Consider the following 21,294-nt stretch of genomic DNA (forward strand, 5'->3'; position numbering starts at 1 on the left):
TTTTTTTTTTTTTTTTTTTTTTTTTTTTTCAGTAGATGACTTCTCTTTATACCTTTCTGGTACGTGTGTAACACAAATATCAAAAACTTCACAAAACAAATATGTAACTTAAAGAATTTCAAAAAGATGAGCAATGTTCTAAGTATCAGGCTACACCAAGAAATAAAACATTTCTAGCAACCGCAAAAACTGCAGTAGGTACCCCATTTTAATCTCAAATTATCTTCTCCCCCCAAATAACCGCCATTCTTACTTTTATATAGCAACTACTTTCATGGCTATAATGATTTTATCACCTAAGCATGCATCCCTCGACACTACAGTTGGCTTTAAAAAAAATTTTTTTTTTTGATTTTTTAAAGACTTGACTACAAGTTCCCCCTCTTCCATTTTTGTTACTTCTTATCATTGACCTATTCAGAAGCCTGGGATTTTTCTGTAGAATTTTAAGAAACCTGAGTTTTGTTAAGCACATACTTGTGATGGAGTTTACCATGTTCCTCTGTCTTTTATACGTCCAACAAATTGGCAGGTGGACTCAGATGCCTTGTAATGCTCATGTTCAGTCCCTTTGATGAGGCCACAGGAGGTGGTGTGTTTGTTCAGCGGGAGGAATATCATGTCTTGTTGTTGTCAAGAATGTCAAGTGTCTGGAGGGTTTAGCTAACAAGTTAGTGTGTCACTTGTGTTGGCAGATGTGAGATTCCATGGCACAGCCATCAGCGTGTTTACGTGGCTTCCCACTGCGCCTGAGGGGGGGGTCCCACAAAAGCAATCAGAAAGTACAAACAGGTGGATAATGTGTAAGGAATGGATTTCTGTCACAGCTGAAGAACTCGGAGCTTCTGAAACCCAGTTCTTACAAAGGGGGCTGCTAACAAATCAGCCCTCTGTCCAGAAGAAGAAACTCTATTCTACTGTTTATGATACACACATACTTGAAAAGGTAGTTCAGAAGAAAAGCTGATATAAGCCATGCAGAAAGGCTGTGGAGAATGTTGTGATATCATTGGCTGGTACTGAATACCCAGAACCATTAATTCATATACAATTTCAAAATGATAATATGCTAATATTTTAAATAAATGTTATTTTTTGGAAAGTTTTAGGTTTATGGGAAAACTGTGGAGAAAATGCAGAGAGCTGTCGTAAGGCTCATGCTCTGTGCCCTTATTAACATCTTATGTAAGAAAGCTACATTTTATGCAATCAATTAACATTTGATATTCTAACTTTAACATTTATTTTTCCCTTATTAGTTAGAAAAACTTTATAAAAAGCATGATTCTTGACAAAGAATAGATGTTTGTGTACCCACAAAATTTATGCCCAATGTAATGGCATTCAGAGGTGAGGACTTTGGGAGGTGATTATGTCATAGGAATGGAGCCCTCATGAAGGGGATAACTGTCTTCATAAAAGGGTATCAGAGTGATCCCTTTCCCCTTCTGTCATGGGAAGACCCAACAAAAAGATGACAGAAAGTGGGTCCTCACCAGACATTAGATTTCCTGGTGCTGTGATCTTCAACTTCCCAGCCTCCAGAACTATGAGAAATCAGTTTCTGTTACCCCCCAGTCAGCGGTAGTTTGCTATGGCATCCTGAACAGACTAAGATACTACCTTTAATCTATTATTTCTTTACCTGGTGCTATAGCTTATAAAGGGAGAAAGGGTGAGTGCTTGGTTATTTTCATGTACTTATAAGTTCTCAAGAAAATGAATTGGTCGGCTATTATTGTCCAAAGATGAAGGATTAATATCATACCATTTAAAAACATTTGGTGAGTTTCATTCGGTTGTAATTATGTTGGAAACTCAGATATCCCCACCATTGGCCAGTGATTCTTCCAACTGGTTCTTAAGCCCTTGAGATAAGTGAGACCAGGTAGTTTGTGGTACCTTCCCCTGACCTAGTAGGATAAGACACTTCAGGCTCATTGGGCACATTTCTTGGCCCAGATCCAGAATTTGAAATTTCTCTAAGAAGTCCTTGTTTCTTTTAGAGAGAACATGTGTTTGACAACCACAGTCTAGGTGCTAAATCCCTAGGGAGCACATAATCTTTCAGAGCCTAGGCAATTGTTTGTTTCTCTGTAAAAACTTCCTTCATTCGTATTTTTCAGGCAGAGTTACCTAACTGAGCCCTTTGTTCACACCGACGCTGTTGATATTCCCACTGTGGCCTTCATTACTTCTAATATTTGGAATATATGATAGTTCCATCATTGCACCTTTGACACCTTAATGCCTCTAGACCCTTCCACATCTATCTTCCCCAGTGCTTGTGAACTATTAAGGGCCCAGGTAATGTTTTATGCGTCCTCATGTCCCAGACAGAGAAAAGCTTCTAACACACTATCCACACCATTTGTTGAATGAATGAAACCAGAATAGGCAAAAAGGTGACATTTTGAGAAGACATTTAAAAATCAATATACTTTGTGCCTTGTAAGAAATGTATGTGCTGTCTTAGAAGATGGAATAATGATCGCCGCACTGTGAAATTCCAGTAAAGGGTAAAAATGGAGGGAAATGTTTGATGATGAAGTCGTTTACCTGAGGCTGCTGAGAACACACAAACACACATGAGTGCGCCTCTCAGCAAGAAATCATGTCAAAGAAAAAGGCAATGTTTTTCTCAGAAATAGAAGGGACAATGTGTGACAAAATACGAGATAACTTCATAGCAAGATAAATAGGTGTTTAGCCCATTAAATTTTAAAATAAATGGTTTATGTATAAAAATCAAAGATACAGAAGTTAGCTTTCAAATCACTGTGCATCCTTCTTGGCTGAACACTTTTTGTCTCAGTACCAGTTTTGTCATTAGACCAAAATTGTAAGTGCTGAAGAGAGCAGCCATCAGGGGAGTGCAGACCGTGTCTCTCCTCACCACTGGGGCTCAGCACCTTGACCAATGTTGCTCACCTATTAGTGGGAAATGAATATTTGTGGAATAAATATTTGGATGGATAGATAAATGGATGAATGAATAAGGCTGAAACTATAAAGACTTAAGAATTTCTTTTAAGATGGAAAGTCAAGTGCATATTTATTAAGTACTTTAACATTAGGGTTACTTGGTCATATTTGCATTCTGAGTTGATACACAGAATCTCATTTGATTCTATCTGTTTGAAAATGTTTCTAACTTCTTGGCAAGTAAGAGAGTACTGCTCTTGAGACTTCTAAGTAATTTTTAATATATTTTAGCAGATTTTTAATTTAGAAATATAATTAAAGCATGTTGCAGTTACTTTCAATAGATACTCTTGCTTACCTAATATATTTGTCATAAAAATAACCTTGGAAAGAGAATGTTACTCTTAAATCACAAATTTTGTGTTGCAATGGATATGACTTTTAAGCAAGGCTGTAACGATTACCACTTTCTGAAACAGGTGTAGGTGCTTAAAAATGATGGGGATTTTAAGCCTGAGAATAAGGCAGATCTTCTTTGTTGTTGTTTTAATATCAGCTCGTATGTAACTTTGGGCAAGTTACTTCACTTTAGTTTCTTCATCTATAAAACAGAGATAATATTCAGAGTGATGTGACCAGTAGATGATGTAAATCGTCTCATACACAGAAAACAGTAAATAAATATAAGCTAATATAGTTAATAGGAATAGTCAATAGCTACTTAAAAACGTGCATCAGGAATCTTAAATGTGAAAAACATTTTAGTTTCTATTCTACAAGTCCCTGGCCTCAATCTATGTCATAGATGTCATTCTGATTACACCCCACAGATGGTCATAGAATGTTTTTGGTCTGTGTTTGAGTAGAATAGTAACAGCATCCTCAGTGACATGAGACCTTGTCACTGAAGGAGATGACTAAAACAAATATTTGGTTTCTATAAATTAATTAAGCTCTTCGTTTTGTGTTATTATGGCCAAATATTTAGACAGATATTAAAGCGTATCTTGGCAGTCTTGTCAAATCCAAGCCTGACACTTTGGCTCTTCTATTTCTGAAATTGCTCATCCTTTTCATTTAAAAATAACAACAGCTTAGTCACAAAAGCAGTCACCTCGAACTTGGGATTCCGCAAAGGCCGTCTCCCAGATGCTTTTCAGCAGAAGCCGTTGTTGTCAGACATCATTTCATGAAGGCCCATTTCCTCCTTTAAATTTTGAGAGAGGAAAAATTGCATTTATAAAAGACCTCAGACATGAAACTGTCACTCTCAATTGTACATTGAAATGGTATCAAGCAGTTTTCTCATCAAAACTTTGGTGAACTGTAGTTATTCCTTTAGGAATAGACACTCACATTTTTATATATACTGTACCCTACAGGTAGCACATTGAAGAAAAGTGAAAATTCTGAATTCAGAGAAACAATATAAAGCAATATTGAGGTCCTGATATGAGCCAGGTTTTTGGTTCAGTAATATAGAGGGATTTACTTCTCAAAATAATCCTAGGATTTGGGGGTCTTTTTATCCCCACTTTACATAGGAAGAAACTGAGGCACAGAAAGACTAAATAATTTACCCAATATAAAATTGCTAAATGCTGGGAGATGAATGAACTTAGTGTACAGTTTGCTGGGACTGCAATGACAAAGAGCCACAGACTGGGCAGATTAAACAGCAGATAATTTGTCACAGTGCTAGAGGCACACAGGACCCAGGTGTGCGGTTTCTGTCCCCGGCTTGCCTAGGACCGTGTTCCCTCTGTGTCTGCTCAGGATCTTTCCTCTGCCGATGTGTGTGTCCTGATTTTCTCTTCTTTTAAGGAGACCAATTGTGTTGGGTTGGGGACCCACCTTAATGGCCTCATTTTAGCTTAATCACCTCGTTAAAGACACCATCTCCAAAATAGTTACTTGGGGTTAGGGCTTCAACATGTACATTTTATTTTACTTTTTTTGAGGCAGAGTCTCACTATGTTGCCCTCAGTTGAGAGTGCAGTGGTGTCACAACTCACAGCAACCTCAACCTTCTGGGCTCAAGCGATTCTCTTGCCTCAGCCTCCCAAGTAGTTGGGACTACAGGTGCCCGTTACAATGCCCGGCTATTTTTTGTTGCACATGTCATTATTGTTTAGCTGACCCCGGCTGGATTTGAACCCACCAGCCTTAGTCTATGTGGCTGGTGCTGTAACCACTGTGCTACGGGCACCAAGTCAACATGTAGATTTTAAAGGGTGGTTATAATTCACTCCATAATAGGCAGTCTCACTGACTCTATGTTTTTATTCACAGTGTACTACCAATTGTTTAATTAATCACTTTAATATCAAATGTGTTTGTATATATTTTCTATTCCTAAACTACACAAGATACTTCTAGAAATATTTGAAAAATTACACTACCAATAATAATATGATGGAATAGATAATCTGTTGATTCAAGTTTTAAGCATGTAGTAAAACTGATCCTGTTTTGCAGAAGAAAAGTAGGGTTAAATAAATGTATAAGGTTAAGAAGTTTAGGAAACAAGAATCACCCCAAGTTTTGTCAGACTAGGTAGTACCCAGATTTAATCATTGGGCTACATTGTCCTAACCAGTTTGGTTCACTATGGAGAATTCTCACCACTACATGTACCATGTTACTAAAAAGTACAGTGCTTTGATTCTGGTGTAGCCTCAGTTGTATGAAAGTTCTGTCAGCTAAAAATTTCTTTTTATTTAAGCTGTATATCTAAACAAAGTTTAATTCAAAGATTTCTAAGTATCCTTGCTACTTCTGCCTTTATATAGTATATATATAATATAACATATAATAATTATATTTAATATAATTTTAATAAATAAACTGAAATTTAATATAATTTCAGCTATAGTGTATAATTATATATTACATTGAATATAATTTAATGTAATTTCAGTTATATATACTATATTATATATTATACGTAACAGCCAGACGTGGTGGCACGCGCTCTAGTCCCAGCTACTCAGGAGACTGAGACAGAAGGATTGCTTGAGTGAAGGAGTTCTGAGTTGTAGTGCCCTGTGCCGATCCGGTGTCCTGCACTAAATTCGGCATCAATATGGTGAACTCCTGGGGGTGGGGAGGTGCCACCAGGTTGCCTAAGGAGGGGTGAACTGGCCCAGGTCGGAAACGGAGCAAGTGGTGATCAGTAGTGGGATCATGCCTGTGAGTATCCACTGCACTCCAGCCTGGGCAACATGGCAAGACACATCTCTAAAAATAATAAATAAATAAATAAAAATAATAAAACATATTATATATAATTCATTTCAGTTAAAATTTGATTTTCAAAATTATTAGAACTTAATGTATATATCTGATCAGAAAAATGAATTCAATACTCTATTTTTTTTTTTGTTTGTTTGTTTTTGCAGTCTTTGGCTGGGGATGGGTTTGAACCTGCCACCTATGGCATATGGGGCTTGCGTCCTACTCCTTTGAGCCACAGGTGCTGCCCCTGAATACTGTATTTTAAATAGTTATAAAAGATTGTTAAAATGTCAATTTGGAATTCAGGTTTAAATATGTAAGCTTACCTGTGTTAATACATGGAAAAGAAAACTCTCTCTCTCTTTCTAAAAATATACACACACATATATACATATACACATATACATACCTATATATATTTAGTAAGGTGACCAGACATCCTGCTTTTGGCAGGACAGTCCTGATTTTTAACAGTTTGTCCCGTGTCCCATGGCATTTTAAAAAAGTCCCGATTTTTGGAAAGAATGCACGACAAGCTAGGGAACGGGAACAACTGGAAGGGAATATATGGTTTTTGGCTGCTGAAAAGGTTAATGTAACTCCATTTGTGAATGAAGAGGTTAATGTAACTTCATTTGGAAATGAAAAGACTAATGTAAACTCCGTACTCTCCTCCTGGGCAAGGTCACCCAGGTGGACCAGCACCATGCTCCTTTAAGCCACAGGCTCTGTCCTATACATAATTTGTTTTTAATGTATTATATTTGTAAATTGTACTTATGTTGAAATTAAAAAAATATATATATTACAAACTATTTTTGCATTCTATGAAAATTTTTGTTGCTCCATATAGACCAAATTTTTAATCAAGAACCCCACCCCCACCCCCGTCAAAGGTGTCCCGCTTTACCAATGTTAAAATCTGGTCACCTTAATATTTAGGGATAATGACATTTTTAACTCATGAATTTTTTGAAGTATAGGCAGTTAAAATTAATATTTATGTAATGATTTTGTAATTGAATCTATGAAAGCTCCCAATTTACTCTGTATAATCGGTTAAAAGAAAAACTTTAGACAAATTAAATGTAATAGAGTTTGAGAAAAGACTGGCATGTGACCCAGACAGCATTCAGACCAGGATCTGTTCAGCACCCAGAAATGGAGCAGTCGTTATTTACAGACAGAAAAGGAAATGATCAATAGAGATAGATTAATTGCTCACAGCCTGACATTTATCTAATTTGGACAAGGTGTGATAAGCTATTGCCTTCTGTGGACAGGATCTGCTCGGCTGAGATTGGCTGTGATTGACGGAGCCTCACCAACTTGTTAAAAGAATATACTCCTTTGGTGGCAGTTTGCTATACAGAAAGCACAGAGGCAGCTTTAGGCCAAATTTATTTTACTTTTATAAACCTAACTCTAGGGTAACAAGTTTATGCCATAGGGATATAGTATAAATAAGGATTAATTGTGAATGTAGACTTGAAACAGGACTATTAAAAACTCTCCAGCCAGATCACAAAAATATAGAGGAAAAAAGATAGTGACTTCTAGAGAGAAGAAGGTAGTCCTCTTTTCTATGGAACTGAAGGTGTTCACTGCTAAAATTTCACGGGCTGAGAGATGGCTGAGTGGCCAGTGATGAATAAATGGCCTGCAGATTCTTAGACAGTAGGGATTGCAGTAGCCCTGGTACCTCAGAGACTGCCTGGTCATGGCTGACGGTTAACAGTGTTCTGGGATGACTTGGATAAGATTTTCCACCCTTGAGGGTTATTTCATGTTGTGTGTAATAAGTGTGCATTTTACTTCGCTAAAGTCAGATATATGACTTTTTGTACTATTCTGTTTTTTTTCAAATCTAATTATATCAGTCTTTGAGTACCTGCTTGCCAGGGTGTCCCAAACACACAAAAGTATCTTTACAAGCAGTGGGAATATGTCATATTTGCCATACGCTTATTAATGTGTTTTTATTCAGGTAAACTTTCTTATTTTATGTCATAGTTAAGACTGTTCAGCACTTTAGATACTCTCAGACAGTCTATGAAGGGCAAGGGCAGAAGTTAATTGCCTCGGGAAACTGAATGGAAAACCTTACTGATGGGCTACAGTTTGCTACTTCATTTGTCACCATCAGAGAACACATCAATTCTGCAGTCGTTACCCAAACAGGCAACTTTCTGTACTTTTCCCCCTAGACTCTCTACCATTCTCTGTTCCACACTCTTCTCTGTGAGACTAAAGATTTATTCAAATTCAAGTCTACTGACAAGAAATAATCACTATTATAGTTGGGGATGTCTTGGTATTAGTAGTATTTGCAGATGACATCTAATTGGGTACCAGTGCATAAGACAAAGAGGTATAATTCTTAAGAGATCCTCTTGCATCAGCCTTCCCAGTAGCTGGAACTGTAGGCACCTGCCATGACACCTGACTATATTTTTAGTAGAGATAGAGTCTCACTCTTGCTCAGGCTGGTCTCAAACTCCTGAGCTCAACTAGTCCACTCACCTCAGCCTCCCAGAGTGTTGGAAATACCAGCATGAGCCACCCTGACCAGACAGCAGTATAAATTAGAATTCAGAATTTTTTTACTTATTATAGCAGATTTTAGTACAAATAAGTGTATTTTCAAAGAGATGGTTATATTAAAGAAACATAACTAACAAACATGGGTTTGTTGCATAATTTGAGTAGAAAATAATCTAGGAAACAAATTTCTACATACTTAGCTAAAGACATATAATTGTTTTTAATATGCATAAAATTATTCCTGAATGCTGATTAAATATTCAGGAATTGTGCAGAAGTGCAATCACTTGAATCTTAAGGTAGATGAAGGAACATTTAAGAAACTATTTTCTATTTCCACTAAGTACCAAATTAAAGAAAATCAACTACAAAGAAAGGAATAAGGGAGTTTTGTCAAGTGCAGAAAAATTAATAGTTGTTAAAAGATTGTGAAATGAAATAGAAGTTTAAAATAATAAAGACTAACTTCTCTGAAATGATCTAGAGGCGGAAGGATAGCTCAGTGAACCAGTACAATTTCATCTAATCTGATTGAATGACATCCATTGAAAACCCTGCGAGGTTTATAACTGCAGATTTCGCATTTTCCCCTAAAATATTATTGAGGATAAATAATTATAAAACTTCTTGTCATTTAGGGCAAAAATCATGATTTTATTTTCTTTTTGGCTTATGCCCTGGGAAGTTGACCAATTTCCTTTATTTTCCACATCTTTTGGTTTCTCATCATCAAATGCTATAAGCAAAACAAATTATCCTTGGGTCAAAAGAGTTTTGAAACATTCAAGGCTTTCATAACATTCTGTATTCACTACTTGAACAAAGCCGCTATAGAAGCATATACTGATACTGGATATCAGTCAGTTTTACTGAGCAGAAGCTTACACTAGGAGGAGGAAGATGTGTCTGAGGGTGGGTATTCACTCTTAGGTTGACATTAGAGAGTTTCTGGAACTACACTGTTACTGAGCCAGAACCAGATTCAAGATTTTCTTTATGCTGGGGCATTTTGATGATTTCTATTTACAACTGCGGTCCTTGGGCATAAATCATGATTGTGGTGTTCAAACAATGTTTTTTATTAGTAGCAATTCTTAATATCCTTTTCCTCAGAAAATAATATCTAAAAAGACCTTAAGCATTGCTTTCCACTTTTCAATTTCATTGCATTCCACAGTCATTATTGAACGTCTGTTCAATGCCACGGTCTGTGCTAAGGGCTATAATATTAATGCAAAAATTAAAGGTACTATTTCTGAAATTGAGGAATAAATTGAAGATTGCATACACAAAAGTTTCATATTAGAGAGAACAAAAGCAATGGTTCTTATGTAATGATGTTATAATTATTTTACTTGAAAATAAGATTGTCCGGAGACAGTTCGTCTGCCTGGCAATTTGTAATATTTAGCATCTGTTGAATATTCACTGTTTGGCAGATGATACTTTTCTTGTATCTTTTAATACTTATACCTTACACCCAATCCCTGCTTTATAATAGAGGGGTTGAGGTCTCTTCGTTGAGTTGATGAGAAGCTAAGGGGTCAAACAACCTAATCAAGGCCACATAGTTAGTGCAAAAAGGCAAGGTTTTGAGCTCAGCTTTGCCTGTAAGACAAGCCCATATTTCTTACCCTTATAGTTTTTCACGAATAAGTCCATGTGTTTAAAAGTTGGTAAAAAATTCATAAAATGTGCTGGAAAAGTTGAAAATGCTGTGCTACTCAGCTTCTTCCTGATGGCTGAAGAGAGAAGAGCAATGGTTACCTAATGGTCATGTGGCCCTACCAGACATGGTAACAATTAATTCACACTTCTAGAGATGTCTTTTAATTTTTGCCCAGATCTGCCAGTACTGGCTCAAACCATTCCATTGACTCTTTTTCATCATTAAGCAACCCTGCCACTATTCAATTGTTTTTCTCTAATTTTATTTGCAATCAGTGCATATTTGTGGCTCGTGTTCCAGTGTGGAGTTTCCATTTGAGATGTTTCAAAATATTTGTTCAGGGGAAGATTTTAAGAGTACCTGAAAGAATGACTATGAAGATCCAAAAACAGGAAGACAGAGGCCAAAATCAAGTGACGATGTATTGCTTTTAGCTATAGGAACTTTATATGTATCCCCTATAATTCCTTAAAAAATGTTTTAGTTCCATGAGTTCTTATCAATATAAAAGGTTAGAGCAACAGATATTGGGATGAGAGATTCACTAACATCTTTCTTTTTTTTCTATTTTTTACATTATTTCTCTGGGGAGAAGAAAGGGATGTAAGAAATAGGATGGCCTTCCATGAATAACAAAAATGTTTCTAAGAATAATTCAGCATACCCTGTGGAATAAGAAGTATATATGTTTTATATCACAATTCTAATATAAATATATTAAATAATATGTGAATTGCAACACCATTCTTAGTCATTATACTTTTTCTTGTAGATAAAGGCACTTGAAGCTTCTTTTTATATTAACTGATTCTCTCTGTGTTCATCCTTGTTCTTGGCTCAAACCTCTCACACATAATAGAGCCATTGTTATTTGTAGGTTATTTGTGGCTTCTGCTAATGTATGATTCAAAAGCCATGCCAAGTGACACATCTGTATCAATTAATAGGTAGAAATATTTTTCCCTCAAATAAACAGTACAAAATTACAATAGCATTGCTTTTTTTTTTTGCATGTAAACCTCTTTTTTTTTTAACCTGAGTGTGCATCATCTCTGTTTTCTCCACTAATGCCATTTAATAGCCTCCTCCATCCTCAGATAAATCAATAGGTTTTCACAGTTTTTGATAAGAAGAGTTACTTCTTAAGTGGGGTTGGAGCTAAGGGTGAGTCTGTTGGGAGGACTGACAGGTGTTATGACATTCCCCGGGCAGGACAGTAACTGTGCATTCTTCATCGTCAACATTTACCTTAGTGTCATCATTGTGACTTAGATCACTTAATAATTATGGGTTAAATACAAACATTTTAATAATGCAAGGATTTTCCTCTTGAGATCATATGATGTCAAAACATGTTTACAATTTCTCTTTCAAGTACATAAAGAGGTAAAAGTTTAACCATCAGGACTGTCTAAAGATAGAATTATAGAGCCCTGGAGCTAGACTATTCCAGGCAGGTACAATTTCAAAGAGATTGTGGTGTACAAATAATGCTGATCCCTGCTTGCCTTTCTGCTATTTTCCTAGAAGAGCATTTGACTCTTCACCCCAAGGCTCAGTGTCTGGGGAAGGCCCCCAGTGCTCCCAGCTCACTGTCTGATCCCAGGCCCAGGTATTCCATGCGTCCCTCTCCTCTCCATGCCCACTAGTGTGTCCTTAGGATTCTTCAGGTGACTGTTAGTGTGCTCATCCCTGAGAATTGTGAAACCTGGGACAAGAGTATGGTGGGAAGCCCCGCTTTTTTTTTTTCTTGTTTATTATAAACCAGAGACTAGTAAATAAAGTACATTCCATCTTCCCCTTTGACAGATTTGTCTTTATAACATGGGGGCCTGAGTGCAATGTTAGAAAACTTTTGGAATCCTCAAGGATATGGTGGTGTGGAGAGAGAGAAGGTCCCAGCCGGGAGTCTCTCCAGCTCATTCTGTCCTGTACTATGCATGATCTTGCATAAGTTAGTGAATACTGAAGCCCACATATCTGGGATGTGTATAGTTTCCCTTCATCCAGAAGCACCCGGACCACCCATCCTTCCGAAATGCATGCACATTGGTGTCAACATCTGCTGTCAGACGCTGCTGTCATTGCTGTCAGATGCAGAACTGGAGAAGGTGATGTCACGGGCCCTGGTTGAGGACTTGGGGTGATTTGGGAAGGGAATCATGGGATCACAGAGTTTGAAGCACAGCCCAGAAGAGAGGAGTACAGACTTTTGAAGGATGTTTTCCTTGACTCCACAGACTTTGCTGGTGGTGCAGAGTGTGACCAGGGAAGGGCCAGAGTACTCAGGAATACTTACTGATTCCTTATGGCCACTTTTCCGGAACACATGCATGAACAAAGCAAAGTGGCCAACTTTATAAAACTATATTCTAGGAAGGGGAAAGACAGAGATTATAAATACTAATGTGATAAATAAATTTTTTGGTATGTTAGATGATGATAACTCCTAGAAAAATATAAAAATTAGAGCAAGGAAAGGTGGGGTAGGGCTGTAGAGTTAAATAGGTCTTATTTGCCAGAACCAAGAAATTGAGACTTGGGTAAAAACTTGAAGTTAGTGAGGAAGTTAGCAAAGAAGATAACGAGAGACAGCAACTGAAACCGTTCAGGGTATTTCATGAATGCCGCATGTAGAGCCAGGCTTGGCCTGTTGGAAGAATAACAGGCAGACCAGCGTAACTGGAGCAGAGTGAGCCGGGTCGAAAGTTGAAATGGGACACTGAACGAGAACCGATGACCAGATCATACAGTGTAGTGGAGTCACAGAATGAGGAGAGCCATGAAAACGTAATTTAAATTTTTTAGTATTTTAATATATATGTTTATAACTGTCATAATGATACTGTTCAATTTACTGGGAAAGTGTAACTTCAGATGAAGTTCAAAGCTTTTTATTGACATTGTTTTACTTTAAAATGTATCCCAATGCTTCAAATAACTAACTCACAAAGAACCACATTTAAGGGGAAGTAGTAAAATAAAAAAGTGTTTGTAATGAATTTAGAGATAATAATCAATTTTCAATGAACGTTTTGAGATACACAGAAGTCAAGAAACATAAATCTGTGTGGACAAAAACAGATGAAGCCCTCCCAGGAGCACCAGTAAGCCACACCAGGTGAAGATCGCAGAGGTGAATCAGAAAGGAGACTGTTGGATGTGTTTCTTGGAAGTGAAATAATGGCCTATCACACAGTCTCTCTCAAAACTTTCATAGTGACCTGCCTATGTGTTCTCCAAAGATGTACAGGGAAAATATTCCTGGAGAAATGTTAACAGTAAATACCAATATGCCAGTTTTAAATCTGTCCCACAGTCTACAAAAGAATGCTGCTTTATTTTACTTATGAAAAGCTTAACGATTTGCTTTTTTTATGTAAAATCTGATTGATGGCCCTGTGTTCTTAGCTCATTGTAGTCTGCCAGTGAACAAGGTCTTTATTCCTTTCATCATATTCATATGTCAGGTATGAAGAATATCTCATAAAACAACCATCAGCACACTCATGACTCTTTAAAAGAAATGCAACTTCAGGTGGCGCCTCTGGCTCAAAGGAGTAGGGCACTGGCCTCATATGCTGGAGGTGTTAGTACCTCAGATGGGAATCTAACCCTTTGCAATCTAGTATTATTATGCCAATTATTTAGAATATGCGGTGGAAATGAGTTAAAAGGTGACCTTTAGAGTTAAATACCTCTTTTATTTTATCTAAATGACTGCATATGCATCCTGGAAGATTAATTTTTTAACACAGGCAATTGTTTGTGTCTTTTCAGTCTATCAGAGAAGTCACAGGCTACGTGTTAGTGGCTCTTAATCAGTTTCGTTACCTGCCTCTGGAGAATTTACGCATTATTCGTGGGACAAAACTTTATGAGGATCGATATGCCTTGGCAATATTTTTAAATTACCGAAAAGATGGAAATTTTGGACTTCAAGAACTTGGATTAAAGAACTTGACAGGTAAGGAAAATATCCAAACTAACCAACACATTCATTGATATGATATATCACATGCACATATGTATGTGTGGTCACTGTAGTATGTGTTACGTTAGAGAACACTTTAAAACACTTAAACTTCTGTCGTTTATTCATTTTATGAAAAATGGGAGCCCTATGATGCTCTTTCTTTTATTCTTGGATTTTTTTAAGCACGTTGTGAGGGGTACCAAAATCCATACTGTATCTCAGATGAACAGAAGTACGCTTTAAGGAAATGACCAGTGACTGAAACTGAGATGGAAGCAGGTTTCAGAGTGTTGTGTTTGGTGGTTTCAGGTGAACTGTGGACCCTGTCATCAAATTGCTGCAGTAAGGCCGTGAGTCTCTTTAAAGTTTAGTAATGCCCAAGCTACTATACCCAGTGCCAATAAACTTTAGTTTCTGGACAGTCACCTTAATGTGGAATACATATCTAATTCATTTAATTTCTATTGCTCTTATTCATCAGTAGCTCACTAAATGCCATCAGTAATTCTTTCTCAGAATGCTTTAATATACTCAGAGTGATTTCTTCTAAGCTTAGAGATACATAGTGCTAGCAAAAAAAAAAAAAATATCTTCTTATTACACAAAACACTTATTAGGAGTTTGTTTTGCAGTTGCTTCTACTGGTATCTTTAAAATTCTTACAGTTCATAGTTCCTAAAGCTCTGGTGCAAGGCTTTTTGCTATAAGATGTCTCATCATGAATTTTGCCTTGTACACCTATAATCAAAATGTGCCAATTAGTAATTAATTTTATCTCACAGTGGGATAAAATAGTTTACAGAGCTGAGACTATTAATTTAACCCAAATCGATATAATTTTTATATTTATATCCAAATAAAGGGGTGATTTTACATGTATTTGGAGTTCACAAAGTGCTAATTGTTCTTGATGTTGAAAAAATGAGCATTTTAGAGTTATTGCCTTAAAATATTCAATAGGAAATGATTAATATTTTCATATTATTGAAATTCTTATATTCATAAAGGGTATAAAATTTATACTTTTACATTAGAAATAGCTTCATAGATAAAAATGTGAGATAAAATTGGAGATATTTTAGGTGAAAAAATTACTGATTGTTATTGATTTGGGGCATGATTGCTACAGGATTCATGAAATTAATGGTAATTGCAAATTATTCAGAATTTATAAAATCCCTCATCAATTTAGTTTTCTTTCAACATTGTTTTCTCTCTGAATTTTTTTTTTTTTTAACTAAAGTACTCCTTTTGTAGAAGTAATGATTGAAAAAAGGATCTTGGAACTGACAGGGATATAAAAAAATGGAATGATGGAAACTAGGAATCTGAAAATACTGTAATATAATCCAGTTAAGATCTGGATAGTAAACATCATGTTTTCTTCATGATGTTCCTCTGATCATATTAAAGAAAAATATGAATAATTTTTTCAAACTTTTTATAATACTTAAAATCTGTTATTATTATAGAAGATATACTATTTGAAGACTCTTATATAGAAAATAGGTCTGTAAGGAGTTCTTTTATTTATTTTCATGTTTAATATCAGCACAATGTGTTTTCAAAAAGTTATTTAATCAAATTTATATCACATTTAAATATACCTTATCTACTGAATGGGTTCCCATCATGTATGACTTGTGATTGTGACAGTTGTTTAACTTGTACCATACCAAAATATAATACTATTATTGCAAAAATATTATTCCTTTCCCTCTGCTACACAGCCTTGGTATTTTCTTGTATAGTAATAAAAATGAGTAAAAAGTGATTAACAGAATAAGTTTATTGTTTAGAAAAATATATAATTATCCAGAAGTTATTTCTTTTTGAATATGAATTAGAGTACAATAGAAATGGTAAGAAATTCAGACATTTTGGATGTTTTCCAGATTTTTATTTATCAGGTGGTTGACAATTTACATGTAAGGCAGAATTATACTGTGAGAGAGAAAGCCTAGGATCATTGTACTTACTTTAGGTATTCTGTTCAAAAATGTAACTCTAATTATGAGAAGCAGAAGTTACATGGCAAGCATGATTATGTTTACATGTAAGATTTGTAAGAAAGAACGTAAAAACCTTCGCATATGAAGAGAAATGTGGGATAAAATTTGCTTCATGGTAATACCTTAAAGAGCATGTTCTCGGTAACCTGATGAAAGCAACAAATAAGCATTGTAATTTACTTCAGATTAGATTGTTTTTATACTTTAGAAAGATTTTTATGTTGCTTGTTTGTATGTCATACAAAGCATGGTGATAATTTAATTTAAAAAAAATTAAGTGCAGGGAGACCAGATCGGGCTTAATTATACACTTACCTGGTATGATGTGGGAAGAAGCTGAAACTCTGCAGATTAGTCAAATATCTCACTGCCTAACCTAACATACTATACGTTCAGTTTTTATCTTTGAGGATTTGGTAACATTAGCAACATCTGGGAACTTGTTAAAAATGCAAATTCTTGGGTCTCACTTGAGACCTACTGAATGAGAAACTCTAGGGATAGAACCAAAAATGCGTGTTTTTAAGTATTCCTCCAGTGATTCTGATGATTATTAAAATTTGAGAAATACTAGTCTGATTAATTAAATATATGGTCCTAAGAAATGGTAGAACAATATCTAGTTAACCTCTTCACATTGATTTGATGCAAATAATTTTTAGTCATCTCTCCTCTTGTGGAGAAAGAAAGGGGATGGGACAAGCACATATAAATTTTTGATTGACTGATAAGAAATACCCTCTAGGTTGAAGCAAGAGTGAAAATAGCATACAGGGAGCCTCCAAGGAAACCTGTGGGCAGAAAGTGGCTTGGAGAGGTGGAAGATGCTGAGATAACCATCTTGCATAACTGTTTTGCCGAGTAGTAACTTTGAATAATGATAAACCATTACAAGGATAATCATAATTTCATTTTCAATCACTTGAAACAAAATAAATAACAAGTAGTAGTTCTAGGGATAGGGAGTACAAATAATGTTATAACAAAATCTAAAATTAAGATTTTGGGGGAATCTTTGGGAGTGTCTATATATGTACACACATATGTGCAAGTGTGCGTGTATGAGTGTACATAAAAATGTGTGTGTATATATAAGTAGAGAGAGAGAGAATATATATTTCTACTGAAATCCTTTTTTTGGTATTTGACATTAAAACAATGTGCCTTTCTTTTTTTAATCTCAATAGATTTAAGTGAAGAGTACAAGTGTCTTTTTGTTACTCAGATGGGTGAAGTCAGGCTTTTTAGTGTACTTGTCACCTGAATAGTGTACATTGTACCTGATAGGCCATTTTTGATCCCTCAACCACCCATCCTCCTGTTCTGAGTCTCTGAAGTCTATTATATAACTCTGTATGACCTTATGTACTCATCATTTAGCGTCTACTTACAAATAAATCATGTGGTATTTGTTTATCTGTTCCTGACATACTTCACTTAGGATAATGGCTTCTAGTTTCACCTGAGATTTGGTAAAATACAGTATTTCAGTCTTTTCTATGCTGTCTCTTAACCCAGTCATCAGTTGATATGCACTTAGGTTGGCTCCATGTCTTTGTCTTTGCGATTGTAAATTGTGCTATGATAAACACATGGGTGAATGTGTTTTTTTGATATCATGACTTTAATGACTTCTTGTCCTATGCATAAATACTCAGTAGTGGTATTACTAGATCAAATGGCAAGAACTCTTGGTTCTTTGAGAAATATTCATACTGTTTTCTTTAGAGATTTTACTAATTTACATTCCCACCAACAGAGTGTAAGTGTCCCCTTTCACCTCATCCATGACACTAATACTTTTTGACTTTAATAAAGTCAATCCTAACAGCAGTAGTTGGCCTCTCATTGATGTTTTAATTGGCATTTCCCTGAAGATTAGTGATATTGAGTATTTTTTTAATGTTTGCAAACAATTTGTTTATCTTCTTCTGAAAACTTCACATTTTTGGCCCATTTTTTAATGGAATCATTTGTTTTTTTCTTGCCAATTTGTTTGAGTTCCTTGTAGAGTCTGTGTATTAGTCTTTTGGTGGACCTGTAATTTGTGACTATTTTCTCCTGTTCTGTAGGTTTCAAGAGAATCAATTTACTCTTTTGAGTCTTTTGCTGTGAAGAAACATTTTAGTTTAAAATCAAGTCCCATTTATTTATTTATATTTATTTATTTATTTTTGTTGTATTATATACAACAAAACCCAAAAGGGTCTTAGTCATAAATTCTTTTTTTTTTTTAATTTTTTTTTTTCTGCAGTTTTTGGCTGGGGCTGGGTTTGAACCCGCCACCTCCAGCATATGGGACCAGCGCCCTACCCTTTTGAGCCACAGGCGCTGCCCCTTAGTCATAAATTCTTTGCCTAAGCCAATGCCAAGAACGTTTTTTTCCTAAATTTTCTTCTAGAATTTTTAGGGTTTGGGATCTTACATTTAAGTCTTTAATCCATCTTGAATTAATTTTTGTGTATACTGAGAGGCAGGAATCCCGTTTTGTTCTCTTGCATGTGATTGCCCCTTCTTTCCTAGCACCACGTACTGAAAAGAATTTTTCCCCCCGTGTATATTTTTGTCTGCTTTGTCAAAGATTAGCACACCTGTAGAACAGTTCATTTGCTTTCTGAAAAGTATATTGTGTATAAAAGATGTTCGTTCACATGAAGACTGCCACATTCAGTGGTTACTAGTTAGATGTTACTTAGACATATATAAATTAACTTCTACCTTAAATATTCTTATTAATTATCTTGATGCAGACAAAAAACTATTCCATGGCTAAAAACATGACTATGTTAGTTAGGTACTTTCATTTTAGTTATGACCACAGACAGGAAACACACGTAAACATATTTTCTGGCTAAAATGAAAAACATGTTTTATTTCTACCATTCACCTTCCCCTGGTCCATTATGGGAAGAGCGAGGTAGGCAAGAAGGGGCAGGTCCCTGGACTAAGAGTAGGAACACAATGTGCAAGGAAGTAAAGAACTTACCTGGCATCTCCGGGTGTCCTATCTCATTCTTCTGTGGTCAGAACAGGGATGATCCATCCGTCCATTGAGGGACACAGTCATATGTGTAATACATTGAGGGCATTGGGAATGTCCCCACTGCATCTGAGTAAAATGTAGCTGGAGAGGGCTCCATCCCTTCCTCTACTAAGGGTACTCGCATGTAGCTGTGCTTATTAATAACTCCCAATGAGGATGTCTTTCTGATGTTTTGTCAGCTTTTTCGTAACCGAACATTCCTATTTAAAATTCAAATCAACATTTAATATTATATTTGCAACTTTAAGACTATAAGCTTCTACTTATTTAGTTGCTAGTCTGTCCAAACTCTAAAAGGAATTATATGGGGGCATAAAAACCACTATTATTTTTTCCCTTTTATAATTTATTAAATAATTTCATCTGTTACTAATGGAGGAACAATATGATATAATTTCATTGCTATATTATACTGTGGACATGAAGGAATATGTGAGGAAATACTCAAGTGCCTATCTATCTGCCTCTTATTTATTATAATGGGTGGATACAAATATGTAGGCACAAAATTAATGCATGTTTAGGTACATTTATCACACCAAATTTCACCTTAAATATTTACATTTTTATAATATACATTATGAAAATACCTCTTTTGAATATGTGGAGGTGGGGAAGATACAAATATACAATTCTTATTTTGTAAAAATCAGCTAAATACCCTAATTTTCAGACCAACACATTTATGTGCTTTAGCTGTTATTTAATATTTTATAAACATTAGACTTGTTCATTTGGCCATTAACTGGATTAACCTTATTGGAGTATTATTTTAGGGAAGCAAATAAAAATGTTGAACAAAAAGTAAAATGCTAAAGTTATTTTTGGGAGTCCTCAATAAGAATGAAAGAATATGTTAAGTTTACTGGATTCTGATAGAATAAAAGTAAAATAAAATGCTTAGTCCAGGAGATACAAGTCTGAGTGATACGAAATTATGAAACATGTGGCCTCTAAACATGGCAATTGAATGTTTGCTTTCAAATATGCCTAAGTGATTAATTGAAATAGCCAATCACAGTACCATAGTGCCTGTTCATGGTTAAGTTTCTCCCACCTCCTCAGCACTATTCCATAATGGCCAACCACACAGCCTCGTGTTGAAGCTGGCGGGCCTCCAGTCACTGTGGCGGGCCTCCAGTCACTGACAGTGTATGTCAAAGAGCATGGACGTGAGATCAGAAACATCTTTGTTCACATGCCTTGTCTACCACTTAGAGTCTTAGTGTCTCTCTGAGACTCAGATTCTTTATCTTGAAAACTGTGAAGAAAATCCTGCTTCACGAGGTTGTGGGCATTAAAGAAATAAAGCAGGGAACCCGTCGATGACAGCACCTTTCATGGCCGGCCGGCTTCGTTCTTCCTTCCATCAGTTTTGTTTTCAGCTTTCCTTCATGTCGACACCCTGAGAAAGCTATTCCATCTGTTTCTGCATATTCAGACAGATTCTTGTCGCTTCATCAGGACTTTGGGTATAACTTGTTTAGACCTTAAATAAATAAATAAATAAATGATCCAAAGTTTAGTACCTTTTCTGATACTAGTGTGAAACTACTACTTTGTGTATTTGTTTCTCTGGCAATGAGAAGCCTGAGGCTTGTCTTCGTCTAGTCTCTGTAAAAGTGTGGCCTTCACTACCTCATGGCACTTCTCGCCTGTCTTCATGCCAACCACCTGTTGCCCTGGGCCTTCATTTTAAATCTCCTTCTTCATGTTTCACTCTTCACTGGCCCTGACATTTGTCTTGACCTCCACAAGATTATTCATTCTGAGGATTTTTCTGACACTAGATTTGCTAAACATTCTTCAGCTAGTCAGTGAAAGGTCTTAGTAACATATGAGTGGGTTCAACTAACCTAGTTCAGAGATGGTTGTTAAACAGAGTGTT

General features: G+C 35.9%; 1 protein-coding gene across 1 annotated transcript in view; it reads left to right on the forward strand.

Moving 5' to 3' along the window:
• Nucleotides 1-21,294, forward strand: part of ERBB4 (erb-b2 receptor tyrosine kinase 4) — a gene marked incomplete at its 5' end in the record, with an annotated part of 720,994 nt that overhangs the window by 183,039 nt on the left and 516,661 nt on the right. The window contains one exon of the mRNA XM_023510372.1: nucleotides 14,156-14,342. Within this exon, the coding sequence (XP_023366140.1) occupies nucleotides 14,156-14,342 (187 nt within the window). The remainder of the gene's footprint in view (nucleotides 1-14,155; nucleotides 14,343-21,294) is intronic.

The sequence above is a fragment of the Otolemur garnettii genome, unplaced genomic scaffold (assembly GCF_000181295.1).
Source record: "Otolemur garnettii isolate 467f Iridium unplaced genomic scaffold, OtoGar3 scaffold00013, whole genome shotgun sequence".
NCBI lineage: Eukaryota > Metazoa > Chordata > Mammalia > Primates > Galagidae > Otolemur > Otolemur garnettii.